The sequence below is a fragment of the Pyxicephalus adspersus genome, chromosome 2, assembly GCF_032062135.1.
Source record: "Pyxicephalus adspersus chromosome 2, UCB_Pads_2.0, whole genome shotgun sequence".
Classification (NCBI taxonomy): domain Eukaryota; kingdom Metazoa; phylum Chordata; class Amphibia; order Anura; family Pyxicephalidae; genus Pyxicephalus; species Pyxicephalus adspersus.
In genome coordinates, this window is record NC_092859.1 from 91,218,596 (window position 1) to 91,233,803 (window position 15,208).

A 15,208-nucleotide genomic window follows, 5' to 3' on the forward strand; every position below is an offset into this window, starting at 1 on the left:
CCCCTTTGCCCTCCTCCCCCTTTCAAAACCCTGAATTGCCCCCACCACATGCAGAATATTATTTCATCACCCCTGTGCATTCCAAGTGTAGTATCGGACCATCTCACTAACTACAAAAAAGTATCAAAATCATAGTCCCAGTGAGTTTTAAATTCTCCTTAAAGCCACTCTAAATACCCCCCCAGCCCCCCACCCATCCTTTTGAACCCACTGTAGTTTCTACAATCCCTTTACATTCCAGTCGCCAGCTCCAGTGGCCCTGCAGATGTTTTTCTGACAGTCATGCTCCTAACACCAGGGACTGTGAAGAATGTCTACACAGGCACACTAAATGCCAGGGACCCATGGAACTAGTGGTTGCAACTGTTACACAAGTCCTTTGCTTTATAAGTACAAATAGTGCATTAAGTGTACAGACTCCTACTGTATAAATGAGCTGGTGTCTCTTGTGGAGCAACATTAACAAGAAGTACTATCTCTGGGATCTAAAACCCAAGCTGGTGATCGTTAGATACAGGAAAAATATTAACTTTGGATAAAAACTTTCTTGATATCAAAGGGGTAAAAAGGCTTTAATTATGTGGGGGAGCATGAACATAAATTAAACTTAGGACTCTTATGTTGCAAAGTCAAAGAGATAGCCACTGAGCCACCAAATTGTCCATAAAGGACCCTAAGTAAATTATGTAAACTCCCATTGCTGAACTCATTGTAAAGAATTGACTGGATGTAAAGCTGATCTTTTGGTGTCAGTGATCCCAGTCCGATGTGAAACAAGAATGCAGGTAACTATGTGACAAGTTGTGTGACAAAAGGCTGAACACCTTGGCTGTGTACTCAAAGTACACACTTCAAAGATTAGGCGGATAAAAGGCAGAGGATCAGAACAATTTGTTTATTATTGAACCAAGTCGGAAATGGCAGCCTACATAATGTCTCGGTATACTGTAGGTCCTATTTAAAACTTATGTGACTTATGGGAAGTCAACATTTGTTTTACACCCAGATTTAAAATGCTTTTAGTTTTGAACCTGAGCCAGCAGCTTTAATGTTATTTGCTCTATTTAAGCACTATCCTTTTGATATTAGTTTCTGTTTTGCCATTATTCCTTAATACTAATATACTCCCTAATAAACAAACCTTTCTGCACTTTGCACACAATCCCTTAAACCTCTCCCCTCTGCACATTTTTGAATAAACTCATACACTTACACTGTTTTCCTACTCCACAATAAAGCAAAAATCCAGGCACAGTGTTTTTTTCATTCTTGAATCATTTTTGTAAATCACCTGTTTGAACAGTAATAAATGTCTTACTAAAATAGGTGTGTATAAACCAACTGAATGGCTGCCAAAATATACAGTAGCAGCTGCAATGCTGCTCTCTGAAAATCACAGTGCCAGTAAGTTGGGCATTACATTTAGTGGTCATTAGGAGCTTTTTTTTTCTTTTGCATAGATTACTGTCTGGCTACTCTGGCATCTTAAATGATGACCAGTTTAGTTTGGACCCTTACTTCTAATTTGCATAGTATTTTCAGGTTGGTGTCTCTTTCTCTTAAATGTAGTTTATTATTTGTCAGATTTTTACTTATCTACTCCAGCCCCAGCAAAAGCTGTGAAACAAAAAAAATATCCCCCTATACCAATCAAGTCAACCCCCCTCATTTCCCCCTTCCCCCAGGGCATTTCATTATAACTAACGCTCTGATAGCTCAAGCCATGTCTAATTACCATAGATGTCATTCTTCGAGTAAGTCAAGTAAGGACAACGGTGATTCCCAATGAGCTCACTTGACATCAGAGTAATATGTGTACTAACACCAATCTGTTGGAAGAGTACGACAGATAGAAAGTGGCAAAGGGAGGGGAGTATACACACACATTACACAAGTTTTCACTTTCACATACAGTGCAGGGGATGTCAGGCACTTGTTTGGATGATGCTTCTTTATCTCACACTGTTTAAATCTGGTAAAAGACTTCCTACCCCTTCTTTTATGCACCCAGAAGAGCTTCCTCATTTGCTCCTTTGCTTAAGAGAAATTTAATTTCTTGAGATGGGAAGGTGCACAAGTTGGAGAGAAGTACAGTTGCAAAGGCTCTATGGTAAGGGTACTGTTGCCCAAGAGCTGGTTAGGCCAAGAGCTGGACAGGCCATATCAAGGTGGTGGTAATGGGTGTAGATTGGTTGGGGTTGGAAGAGGTTGTCAGGCTTGGTGGCAAAAAGTCAAGCCAAGGAAAGGCTACACAGTGTTACATTTACTAATATTAGGCAAAGCCAACCCCCAATTCAATTGTGGTAAACACAAAATGTCCCCTTGCCTTGGGTCATCTGTATGAAAGAACTTTATTAGAAGTTGTGTTAGTGGCTTGAATATGAATCTAGGTTGCTTTTATATTTACCCAAGAAGAACATAACCAATACATTTCTTTGGTAGAGCTTTCCATGGGAAAAACTTTTTTTATGTTTGTTTTTTTTTTTCATCTTAAAATTCAGCAAAAAAAATCTAAATACAAAGTTCAAAAACCTAATAGAAGTTGTTTACCTCAAAAAAACATTTTAAATTCTATTTAGATTTAGTTTTGTGATCTAGGTACCCTGGTGAGCAGCAAGCCAAGTCCTGCACCTCCACTGCAACAACAGAACAACTTTAGACTGCTGAATGGGCAATGAAGGAGAAGCATGGCGGTGATGAGACATCTATATATTTTAATAAACACATTTTTCCCTATCTGTTTGGAGTTCAGCATGAAGCCATGGTACACAATACAATATATTTGAAACCTTGTTATCTGGCACCTTTAAATAAATATTTCATTATTGTTTTTGTTTTTATTTTTTGGTAAGGAAAATCAGCACTTCGTGCAATCTTCCTGCACATACAATCTATATAACATTTTTTTCTTATTATATATTAAATTCATTAACTGCAAGAATGCCTAATGATAGTGTTCCATCATAAATGTGCAATATTAAATGGTAAATAAAAAATATTTAATGTAAATACCAAATATATACCACTTACCAAATAATCGTTGATGAAATAGAAACTTCCCCGCAACAAGCCCGACAATAATGGCAATAAGCCAAAGAAGGACTTTTAAAAAGTTCCAAGCTCCTCCTGGATATTTGGTCATAATAAAAGAAAAGCAGTTCCCTACAACAATGACATTGGCTTCTGTCTGGCTGTGAGACACTGGATCCTCAGCAAATATTAAAAAATTAAAAAATGTCACCAGATACGCGATTACTATGCGTGACCACGGATGCTGGAAATAATAACGGAAATCTTTACCCATCCTTGTGATCTTGTATATAACATCCTAAAAAAAAAAAAAGAAGTTAACACAATCTTTTAGAAAAACACAAACACTGATGATTCTAAATGATACAGTAAGTGTCCTGTTTAAGGAGCAGTGACAGAGATTAATTATTTTGTCTTTCTTCTCTAGAGGTACCAGAAATAGACTGTAATCTCTTCAGGGAAGGCATTAGCTGTTCCTATAATTTTAATGTGATCATGCGGTTTGTTACTACAGTTATTATTGAGGACATGATAGTTTTTTTAGAAAACTCATAGTTATACACACACCGCAGTCAGTGTGTTTGGAGCAAAGAACCAAGGCTGTTGGTGCTGCCCTCTGCTCTGACAATTTGGTTTACTATGCATATGTAGAAGACTTGCTGTGAAATACAGCCATCTATTGCCCAGGCTGGTTTTGATTTGGTGGCATCACTTTTGATCTCCCTTTTAATTATTTATTTTTTTTTTGTATAGACTTCAAAAGCCAGGAAAGTGAAATGTACTAATATAGGCAAACAAACTGAAATAAAACATCAACTACATATTGGTGTATTTTGCATACCTTATGTATGTAAAAATGAAAAAAACACATTGGAAAGGATAAGAGTGAATTCATGTATATGACACAGATGCCTAGACACTAATCTTCCATTCGAGAATAAATATTGCCTGTTCAAAACAATCTGGTATAAATATCTTACTATAAATGCTAATGACAGAGCTGTTCTAAATATAATCTATCATCACGTTGCTAAAATAGTAAGGTCTGCTAATAAACAGATTTAAAAAAGTGTGTATCCACACTGCAAGTCTAAACTCCAGAAAAAGAATGAAATACACTGAAAAAATACATATCAGGGAGCCATCTTACCTACCAAAGGATCTGTATTTCTGTCCACCAAGTTTTTAGATGTTCATATCACCGCCAAACAGTAGAAAGCCTGAAAAACTGAGGTCTTCTTTTTCCTGCTGCAGTTAACACCCCCAGCTAGGTTACCTCTCTACTCCAGCCAAGTGACTAGTTAATGAAGCCAAAACAACAGACTGAAATGGTCAATTCTTTGCTTTCTCATCCTGTAAGCATGTATAAGGGGCAAGTGATTGGCCCCTTCTGATGTACATCCTTCACCAAGAATGGTGCTGTGCAGGGAATTAAAAAAAGCTCTAATAAAATCAGATTCTAGCCTCAATAAAAAGGCTTTTAATGATTTTTATACTATATATATATATATATATATATATATATATTTGCCCTCTTTTAGAATCAGGGACGTTGTTTAAAATTCAATGACAACAGCTGGGAGCCATGCACTGCCCCCTTTTTATAATGACTTTTAATGACTTTTATCATCGGGAAGAAAGGTAAATATGGAAGGTCCCTAATTTTTAATATCTTAAAACAGTTAATACAATTCCTTGCTGAGCAGTACCATGCGCCCTGGATTTTTTTGTGTGGAGGGAGCTGCTCAAGGCTCAGTAAACCAGTGTTTTAGACCTAAGAATAACACCTTTCTTCATTTTCTGTTTTTTGACATTTTTTTAGGACACTGCTGAGGCCTTGGATCTACACATACAATCCAAGGCTACACCATCATTGCATTTAATGTACTTTACAATAATGTTATTGTGCTGTCCATCTTCACCATCTTTAAGGGCCCAGAAGTTACATCCTAGGGGTCTACAGAATTTTAGGCACCATGAACTGTTAAAAGGGCATTTGTTAGGCATTTTCAGTTTCAGCCCCAAAATATTGGGTAGATAACAGTCTACTGAGATAAAGAGCTTAGTACTTAGTTCTGCATTTGTGTGATGTTGTATTGTGCTGATCCGAACATTGCAGACAGCTTTCAAGCTGTGCTAGGCATTTACTTCATTGGCTTCCTCTGGCAGCACAACCTGAACGCAGGCTGAAATAACAGGCTGGATGCATTGTGTGTTCCAGTGAACATAGCTTTAATCTTTTGTAATACAAATGTTATTGGTAAATGTATTGTTAGTGATAAAAATTGAAAGCAATAATGTTTCATCCCAGCCATAACTTTCTTTTAGATTTAGAGTGGGAAATGGTTAAGGCTTAACTAGATCTTATATGAAAGAATCAAATTCATGCAGCTCTGTAATACATCCATATAAGTATTTTTTAAATATAAGCAGTAAAAGTGCCTTAACTGGTTTTATTAGCAGCCTCTTAAAGACCCTATATTGTATAGCTCAGAGAGAAGGAAGGAGAATCAGCACAAGAGTCACAAGAGTGTGTTGGAGGTAGTTCATCAGTTTTCTTCTTTATCTGTCCACCAACAGGGTGCGGGTGGGGAGAAGACCTTAAAGTAAACCTATGCATCATCAAGGGGCTTTCCTCTAATGTAAAAAAATAAATAAATACCATTAAACCTTATGTGTTCAATCTTACGCGTGTGAAGAAAGACACATCACCCAATTTCATGCCAAAGCAGGGCGAGATAAGGCAACGAGGGGAAAAACTAACAAAACGGAAGAATGAAGATGGTGGAACAGTGAGTCCTAGAAAGAGACAGCACAGGGCTCGCTGGGCTTGGTTTGTGGATTGATCAAAGCTTTTTCAAAAGTAAAGGTAAATTATTTTTTTATCCTCACTCCCCTTAGAGTAAGCCCTTTTTTTAGCATGCAGTCTGAAACAATGTGGGTAGCCACTCACCACCTTCACATCACCAAATGGGTCCAGGAGCAGTTCTAGTGTCAACCACAGCAGTTATGAGCGGTTGCAGTTGTGCTGCGGTTGGCACCCAAGGGATTATGGGCCATTTCCAGTCCTCTAGGACAACCATAACAACCATAAAGCAACTACATTAAACTGCAGCTCAGTGCAATTGGAATGCAACCCCATTCAAGTCAGTAGAAACGGCTGGCCACTACAGCCATAAGCTACATGAAGCATCCAGGAAACACAATGCAAAGAGAAAGCAACAAAGTGCAAAAGTGTGCAAAGAATAAATCCCAATCTTTTTAATACTTTTGAATGTGAGAGATATTGAGAATGTTGTTGAGTGTACAGTAAACTAGAGCAGTGGTCACCAACCTTTTGAACCTCACAGACTAGAGACACAATCCGCCCACCTCCCGGAGCCTACGATCCATATGGGAGACATGATCCGTGGCTCTGGCCAGTGTGCCAGTCAGCTGTCAGTTTTAGAGCAGACTAGAATGATCAATGCACATTTTTCCTCTGCATTATTTTACATAAATATCTCTGCAGTTACTGACATTTTCTTCTCTCTAGAGGATGCGGATAAGAGGAGAAGTACAGCTCTAGGTGCCATACTGTGGGAAGAATAGTAGGCCTTCTTGTCTGTTTCCAGCTGCCTGTGGCTTGTGAAATACAATTGACTGAGGCAAAGCATGTTCAACTGTCTGCCCTACAAATGGTAAATGGCCTCCTGCCTTTCCTTTCCTACCCAGCCCCAATGTCACACACACTGTCACTGCAAGTTTGACAAGTGGTATCAACAAAAACAGAAACTGTGGCTGCAATGTCACTTTTTAGTGTGGCCATGATCCAGACCACTGATGAGTGACAGAGGCTTCTTAGCACCCCTAAATTAAGAAATTAGTTAACCACTGCCCTGATGCACCACTTTTTGGGCTTATGGCATGTTTTGGTAGGCGATTGCTGGAGGGTAAATAGCTGGAAAACTTTAATCATGGGATACTGACAGAGTGAGAAAACAGGGCAGGCAGTCCTAAGGGCCCTGGGGCCTGACAAGGGTCCGAAGAATCAACCAAAAGGCTCTAAGTCTCTCTCCCCCCCTTGAAAGTGAAGGCCTGTGAGCCTCTGTCAGTTTCTGAAGCTGACTTACTAGGAGGGTACAAACTGGCCGCCTATACCCATGGGTGTCAGGACTACAGTAGATTTTCTCTATCTTTTCAATTTTTTTAAACTGAAACAACCAAACAAAGTATAGCGGAGTTGCACATTTGCACATTATCCATCAACTGTTATTATTCGCCAATGAGACAAAGTTTACGTTGGCAACCAATAGCTTTAAGCCCATTGTTAAAGGTGAAAAAAAAACAAAAATCAAACAATTGTGAGCAGATAGGCTCTTTATTACAGAAGGTACATGCTAAGTCTCTTAAATAAACAGACCTCCTTACCTATTTGTAATCTCCTATAGAATGTACACTGAGCTGTCCATGCACAGATCAGTATACAATCTTGCCATGTGGATTGTTCAATCAGTATGGCCAAAGACCCTAAACCAGAAAAGGACTGAGTGAAGATGTCAGCCTGGTGAAGAAGAGTATGTGAGTATGTGAGTTTAGTTCTGCTTTAATGTACAAAGCAGCCAGCAACACAGTGTTGAACCCTTTTTTTTTCTATCTATACCTGTCTACATGTTACATTTTTGCACATGTACAATTAGCAGAGTCCATTTTGCTATTAGTGTTGGCCATCCCTTTCCCACTCTGACGTTCTGGAAGTTCTGACGTTCAGGGGATTATGGGATTCCAATATCAAGATAGAACTACATTTATAAATAATTTTTCTTCTCTTTCTCTCTAGCATTAATCTATAAAAAAGAATGAAAAACATCTTTACCAACAAAAGTTGTTTTCATGTGTTTAATAGGTTTTTAATGTCATTACTAAATAATTTACCATTAGGAAAACAAATTAGAACACAGTAAAAATGCATATGCGTTACCTGTCATATTGTTTACCCCCTCTGACACACTGTAAATTCAGGAATAATGCTGTTCTTTTTTTCCCCCATTTACTTCCCCCTAAATCACCGCCCTGCTAATTACACAGAGGGGATGATGATAACTGATTTTCCAATGAGTGGGTTGTAATGAGACAGATGACACGAGATGCTGCATTGCTGAACCTGGAAATAAACTTCTAGCTTGCATGACTCTGTTGCAGAGACAAGAAAACCATAAAACTCACTTAACAGAATTACAACCCCTTTGGAAGATGGAAAAAAGAAATAGTAATTTACGTATTTCAACTGTGTATGTTGTTGTTTTCCATGAGGTCTGCATTATCAGAAACTAAATGTGGGAATATTGGGGAAAAAAAAGGCCCAGACGATAATGCTTAAAGTTCTACCACCCGGAGAGTTGACACACACAAACAACAATCTAATCACCCAGTTTCTGATCTCTCATTTTAATCGATTTTCTTATCTTATTGTTCGCTGATTGCAAGGAATATATGTGGATAAACAAAAGTACTGTGCTTAAAGTTTGGAAAGGGAGAAAGAATTCCAGGGAATTGCTGCTGTGGATTGTTGGAAGAACATGCTGAACCTATGTGATCAAATGTGTTCAAATCGGGAGTAACCAGTCAATTATTACTTTTGCTGTGACTTCCTCACTCAGTGGATATTAAATCATACAAGGTACTGTTACAATACCTAATGAACTCTTCCCATGCTTTCTTTGTGCAATACAACTGTTGGTATGTAGAAATATCTGATGTACTTTTGGATTGTGCCCCTCTGTGTGTTTTCTATCAGATCGCAGTATGATTGGCTGCATCCCAGGTTTTTATTTGGGTCCTGACTATTTTTAGGCTGGCACTTTACAAGAAGCTGATTACACAGAGTTCTAGTACATCAGTTCCAATATTTGTTTGGAAATAAAACGTGTTATACCTGTTTTGCTAAGTGTATGCAAATCACATACCTATGTCTGCACAGTAAGCTGCTAAATTATCAGGTGATACTTGTAACAAGTGTCAAAACAGGATGTATATATAAAAAGTATGTGTTTGTTTCAATGCCAACACTTGAAAAATATTTACAGAACACAGAGATATTTACACTTTTTCTTTTTCTGAGATTGGCAATACTAACGTTACCAATAATTCATCACTTTAAAAGTAGTCTGGAAGTTCTTTAAACTTCTACAACCAGCTGGAGTAACACTACAAACAACACATATGTGGAATTTTAGCAAAGACTCGGCAGGGGGTGATACTACAAGCACCCCAATTTGCCAAAATCTGGGCATATTTTCTATACCAGCCATTCTCACAGGGTTCTGTGGGACCCTAAGGTTCCCCTAGACCAGTGTTTCTCAGAACCCAGAACCCTAAGCTTTATCTACAGGTTGCTAGGGTATCCTTGATCAACGAGCAATTCAGATCTCCCAGATCAATTTAACTGATATCAATGCTCTTTTTGGCTATCTGTAAGTGTGACACACTTCCCACTGGTTAGCAATTTAAGAGGCATTCTTCTTACTGACCACAATGTACTGTGAGCTGTGGATATAGTAAATATAACAGGGGTTCCCTAAAACCTGAAATTTATTATAGGGGTTCCACCATATTAAAAAAAAGGTTATGAAAACTGCTGAAGACATTTTTAGTGGTTCCTGTGCTGTGGCTGATTGACTTCCTATCTGATTGCAACTACATACCTCCACAGTCAATGTAACTTCTCAAAGCTAGTGGTACCAACCACCAATATGAGGTGTACTTTGATCACAATGATTTGATTTAGAAAGGTTTCCTAAAAACCTAAATTGATTTTAGTAGTTCATTTGGGGTAGAGAAGTTGAGAAGGTCATGCACAGCACAGTGGTGATAGCTAAAATTTATATATATTATATTCACTCTGATCACATTGATCTATATAGCATAGAAAGCTGCACTTTGCATCCACATTGCTCTTTACAACAACGTGTAAGAATGAAAACAGATGACTTATTTTATTCACCTCTTAGTGTTTATTAAGTGTCTTTACCATACAGTCTATGGCTACAAGGTGCTCACACCTTAGTGTCACTTTATTCTAAACTGAAATAGTGTTGCACCCTCATCACAGATTATCCTGTAAGCTCCACACTGGTAAATCCTTCTTGTTTTCAGAGTACATGACTTACCAGCTATAAAGCAGGAATCTTTACCCAGAGAGGTGAGCGCTTCCAGGGCATAGCTTCATCTTCCAGGAATAGCCATGCAGACACAGCCCACGCCCTCCCCTGCACATCGCAGCACAGCGTTCAGTGGGGGAGCGCTTGGTGTCCTGTAACTGCTGACATCTCAGGGATGTGATCACATCATACAGCAGCACGACTCCAACCTCAGCAGCACTCCTGATGACCCAATCCCTTTAAATGACGTCATGCCATGTACACAATAGCTGCACATGGGAGGGATGTGTTGTGGAGTTCACACAGAGATCTGCCTTGTATTGGACGCTGGCATTGCCTGGATTCATCATGTGTTCTAGCACTTTCTATAGCATGTTAGGATTGTTGATGGTAATCAAGTAAGTCATGATGTCTCATGATTGAAGTGAGAGTGCTGCAGGGACATAATGGGTGTGAGGGGTTGATTCAGAGTTGGGAAATTGATATTGATGCTCCATGTACACATCTGCAATAAATGTGATCTTTAGTGATTGTTTCTAGTTACAGTATCAGTAGCATTCTGCATTTTTGTTCTTCTGCATTTTCCTCATTATCATTTATTATTATTTACTTGTATCCATATTGCACCAACATATTACGCAGCGTTGTACAAAGTCCATAGTCATGTCTCTCCCTATAGGTAACAGCAGCGGTCATTTAGGACAAATCACCGAGCACTCAAGGGACATCTGTGCAGATGCTAGATTTTCACCCGAGATGATCACAAGTGATAGATAAAAAATGAAGATCTGTTTCTTTAGTCATCATGTTTTTAGGAAAATTGTATTACACATCACTATGTTTTGGATTTGCATACTTCCCACAGGTGTATCTCATTTTTTGAAGCATTTGCTCCCTTTTTAAACACATTTGGATGGATGTGGGGAAAGATTTGAGCTGGCAAAGAAAATATAGACAATTTGTATACCATTATATCTGTTTATAGAAGAAAAAAACATTTTGTTGCCACAGATGGACTTTCATCTTCTAAGATTGTGTTAATTCTAATGAAAATTGTACAATCAGACTGTAATGTGTACAGTTTTGGTATTACTAAAAACTGGTGTACAAGCAGAAAACATCTGTAAGGGCTCATTTACATCTGTCCGTGTTCTGCAGTAATGTGCCAGTAAGGTACCAGGTAACAAGCACTGCAATACATTGATGTGAATGGTGCCATATATACATTTCCAGCACACAATAATACCCTGTCCTGACCAGACTTGCTGAATGGGTTGCTTTAAGGAAGGGCACAAAAAATGCAGTGTTGCAGACTACCCTGGCGTGAATGGGTCCCATTGTTGTAGGGTCTGCTAAAAAGAACCGATTCATACTTGTCTGTTTTTCTGCAGAAAACACAGCAGTATGAAAATGATTTTGCTCCATGAAAATGTGTGTTCACCTAGAAGTGCCTCTATGGCTTTAATTTTTGTGGCACATGTGTTTTATAGAAAAGAATCCCTGTTAATATCTGTACTGTATGCAGAGACTTCAGAGTTCTTCAGGTCTGTGCTAAACATCATCAAGATCTCTCCCCTCAGGGTCAAACTGCAGTACCAGAGATAGATATTCCTCCAAGATGGGTTTTGTTGTGATATATTGGGGTCACATGACAGCTGCCTGTTCTTTTGGTGCAGCCTTCTGCTTCATGAAAATGTGCCACTGTGCCAGAAAAGCATTGCATTCTGGGGAGGCTCCTCTCACTTTTTTTGATAAGCCCAGTCACACCCCGCTCCTCCCCACCAGTAATATGTAAAATAAAGTGAAGGAGCTAAAGCAACATACACACATTGGATGCTTCTCCAGCACAACCTTTGTCTTTGGCAAAAATCTGACATGTGCAATTGGTTCCTAGTGTTGGTAATCAATATGCCATGGTTGATTGATGAATTACTGACTGGGAACAACCGCTGTGCTCTCCTATAGAGGAAAGCACAGTGGGGTGCTGCTTGCTCATCCTCCCCCTCCCCTCTCCATAGAATAGAAAAGTGCTGTGTGCATCTGTCAATAGAAGTGATCTAAAATAAAAAAACAATTATCTGATGTCCTGATAGTTTTATTAGCTTAGGATTTAATGAATATTTGATTACTAATAGAAACATTTTTTTTATTTGTCATTAAACAGTTTATATGCACAGAGCTTTCTTTTTTAAATGTGACGCTTTTTCACCTGGAGCTCTGCAGTAATGCATTAGATTGTGAGCCCCTTTGAGGGACAGCTAGAGACATGACTATAGACTTTGTAATGCGCTGTGTAATATGTCTGCGCTATATATACTGTGTAATAATATTAATAAAAACACTGCAGGTGACACCCTATTAATTACAGTACATCATTCATATTCACCCTAACCATTGTGACAACAAATTAATTGAAGCCTTCTAAACTTTAGAAATAGAGCTAGATCTTTAGATGATCTTTTCAAAATACATTAAAATTCAGGACAATTACATGATGAATAAATAACAAACAGATTTGTTTTGCTGTAAATTCTCTAATCCATAACATATTTATTAAATTGCATCTTTCATACACAAGTGCATTGCTCCAGTTTGTCCTCAAGCCATGTTTAGGAGTAGTAGCAAAAAGGATTCAGAAACTGAATTTTAGGGAATTTTATGAATGCGTAAAGAGCTGTGAGAATAGAGCAGTGATTTTCAACTAGTGTGCCGTGCGAGATCTTCAGGTGTACTGTGGGAAATTATCCAATTACCATTGTCTAGTGTCTATGGTGTAGTGACTGGCAGAGTAATGTAATACTCTTTCATGTCAGTGGGTGGCAGTAGGTAGCTAAATTGCCTTGTTTATTTCTAAAGACAGGAAATTTAGCCACAGAGTGTCATTTTGTAACATTTTTGATTTTTGGTGTGCAGCAGGATTTTTTCAATGTAAAAAATGTGCTGTGGCTCAAAAAGGTTGAAAAACACTGGAATAGAGGACTGGATGTGCATGTATGATTCAAACACTGTTGCACGCTTTGATTGGGTGAATGCTTAGCTGAGCACTCATGTTTATGTAAATAAAAGATGGAGATTGGAAGAAATGCTGAGAAATGGCAATTGTTGCTTATATTAAGCAGATATCAGCTGGAGGTTATTAATTTTGCATCTATTCTTCATAGCCTGTAGGCTTGAACTCATGGACATCACTAGATGCTGGGTTTCCTCCTTTTTAATTTTCTGCTAGGCCTTTACTGCAGCGGCTTTCAGTTGCTGTTTGTGGGTCTTTCTGTCCGAACTTTAGTCTTCAACAAGTGGGATGCATGCTCAATTGGGTTCAGATTAGGTGTCTGACTATGCCATTCAAGAATATTCCACTTCTTTGCTTTAATAAACTCCTGGGTTGCTTTGGCTGTATGTTTTGTGTTATTGTCCATCTGTATTATGAAACGCCCACCAATCAATGTGACTGCATTTAGCTAGATTTGAGCAGACAGTATGCATCTGAACACCTCAGAATTCATTCGGCTGTTTCTGTCCTGTGTCACATCATGGATAAACACTAGTGTCCCAGTGCTACTGGCAGCCATGTACGGCCAAGCCATCACACTGCCTCCGCCATGTTTTACAGACCATGTGGTATGCTTTGGATCATGAGCTGTTCCACGCCTTCTCCATACTTTTTTCTTGCCATCATTCTGGTAAAGGTTGATTTTGGTTTTATTTGTCCAAAGAATGTTTTTCCAGAACTGTGCTGGCTTTTTTTGATGTTTTTGAGCAAAGTCTAATCTAGCCTTTCTATTCTTGAGGCTTATGAGTGGCTTGCACCTTGCAGTGCACCCTCTGTATTTACTTTCATGCAGTCTTCTCTTTATGGTAGACTTGAATATCGATACGCCTACCTCCTGGAGAGTGTTGTTCACTTGGTTGGCTGTTGTGGAGGGGTTTCTCTTCATTATGGAAATGATTCTGCCATCATCCACCACTGTTGTCCTCCGTGGACGTCCAGGTCTTTTGGCATTGCTGCGTTCACCAGTGCTTTGTTTCTTTCTCATGATGTACCAAACTGTAGATTTTGCCACTCCTAATATTGTAGCAATTTCTCAGATGGGTTCTTTCTGTTTTTGCAGCTTAAGGATGGCTTGGAGAGCTCCTTTGACCTCATGTTGTCTGTTCACAGCAAAATTTTCCTCATACAAGCACCTCCCCTCCCCCCCCCCCAATCAACTCCAGGCCTTTTATCTGCCTAATTGATAATGACATAACGAAGGAATTGCCCACACCAGCCCATGAAATAACCTTTGACTCAATTGTCCAATTTTGAGCCCCTGAAATGAAGTGATTGTGTAAAAAAAGTCTTTAGCTCCTCACATTTTTATGCAATCTTTTTCTTCAACCCACTGAATAAAAGCTGTTCATTTAAAGTGAGTTGTTTCATTTAAAATTAACTGTGGTTATGTACAGAACCAAAATTAGAAAAAATTCTGTGTCCAAATATTTATGGACCTAACTGTATGTTTGTGATTTGCTTTACTCCACTGTACAAGTCAGAGGATTGCATAGTAAAACACATTTAAAACACATGGAGAGTGCATTTCAGGCCCAGATATACTGGTAATAAAATCAGGAAACAGATATCAATGCAGTTGTGGACACATTTAACCAAAAAATGTAATTTAAATACACAGTTTGAGTTGCACGGCTGGCCCTTCTGCCCTGTTGCCACCCCAACACACACACTCCCTAGCTGTCAAAATGACAGTTGGTAGTTGGCGTGCATATATAGCATTCTTAATAGGGAAAATATGGATTGTTTGACACAGTGTTAATTAATAGAGAAATACAAAGTAATGGTTGGCTTTGTATGCTATATGTTTCACCCATCTGTAGATCAAATATGATGCATATGATCTGTTGAGAGCAAGCTGTTATAAAAATGTGTTCTTATTAAACTTCTTAATAACCCTTTATTAACAATAATCAACCATAACACCCCCATTTATAATCATGCTTATTTACTGTCCATGATTAGATCAGTATGATCCCCTGCATGCCTAACC

General features: G+C 38.6%; 1 protein-coding gene across 1 annotated transcript in view; it reads right to left on the reverse strand.

Annotated features, from left to right (window-relative positions):
• TMEM117 (transmembrane protein 117) overlaps positions 1-10,550 on the reverse strand; it is a 99,153-nt gene extending 88,603 nt beyond the window's left edge. The window contains exons 1-2 of the mRNA XM_072401454.1: positions 10,179-10,550; positions 3,031-3,328 (exon numbers count right to left, since the gene is read on the reverse strand). Coding sequence (XP_072257555.1) covers positions 3,031-3,304 — 274 coding nt within the window. The 5' untranslated portion in view covers positions 3,305-3,328; positions 10,179-10,550. The remainder of the gene's footprint in view (positions 1-3,030; positions 3,329-10,178) is intronic.
• Between the last annotated feature and the right edge of the window lie 4,658 nt (positions 10,551-15,208).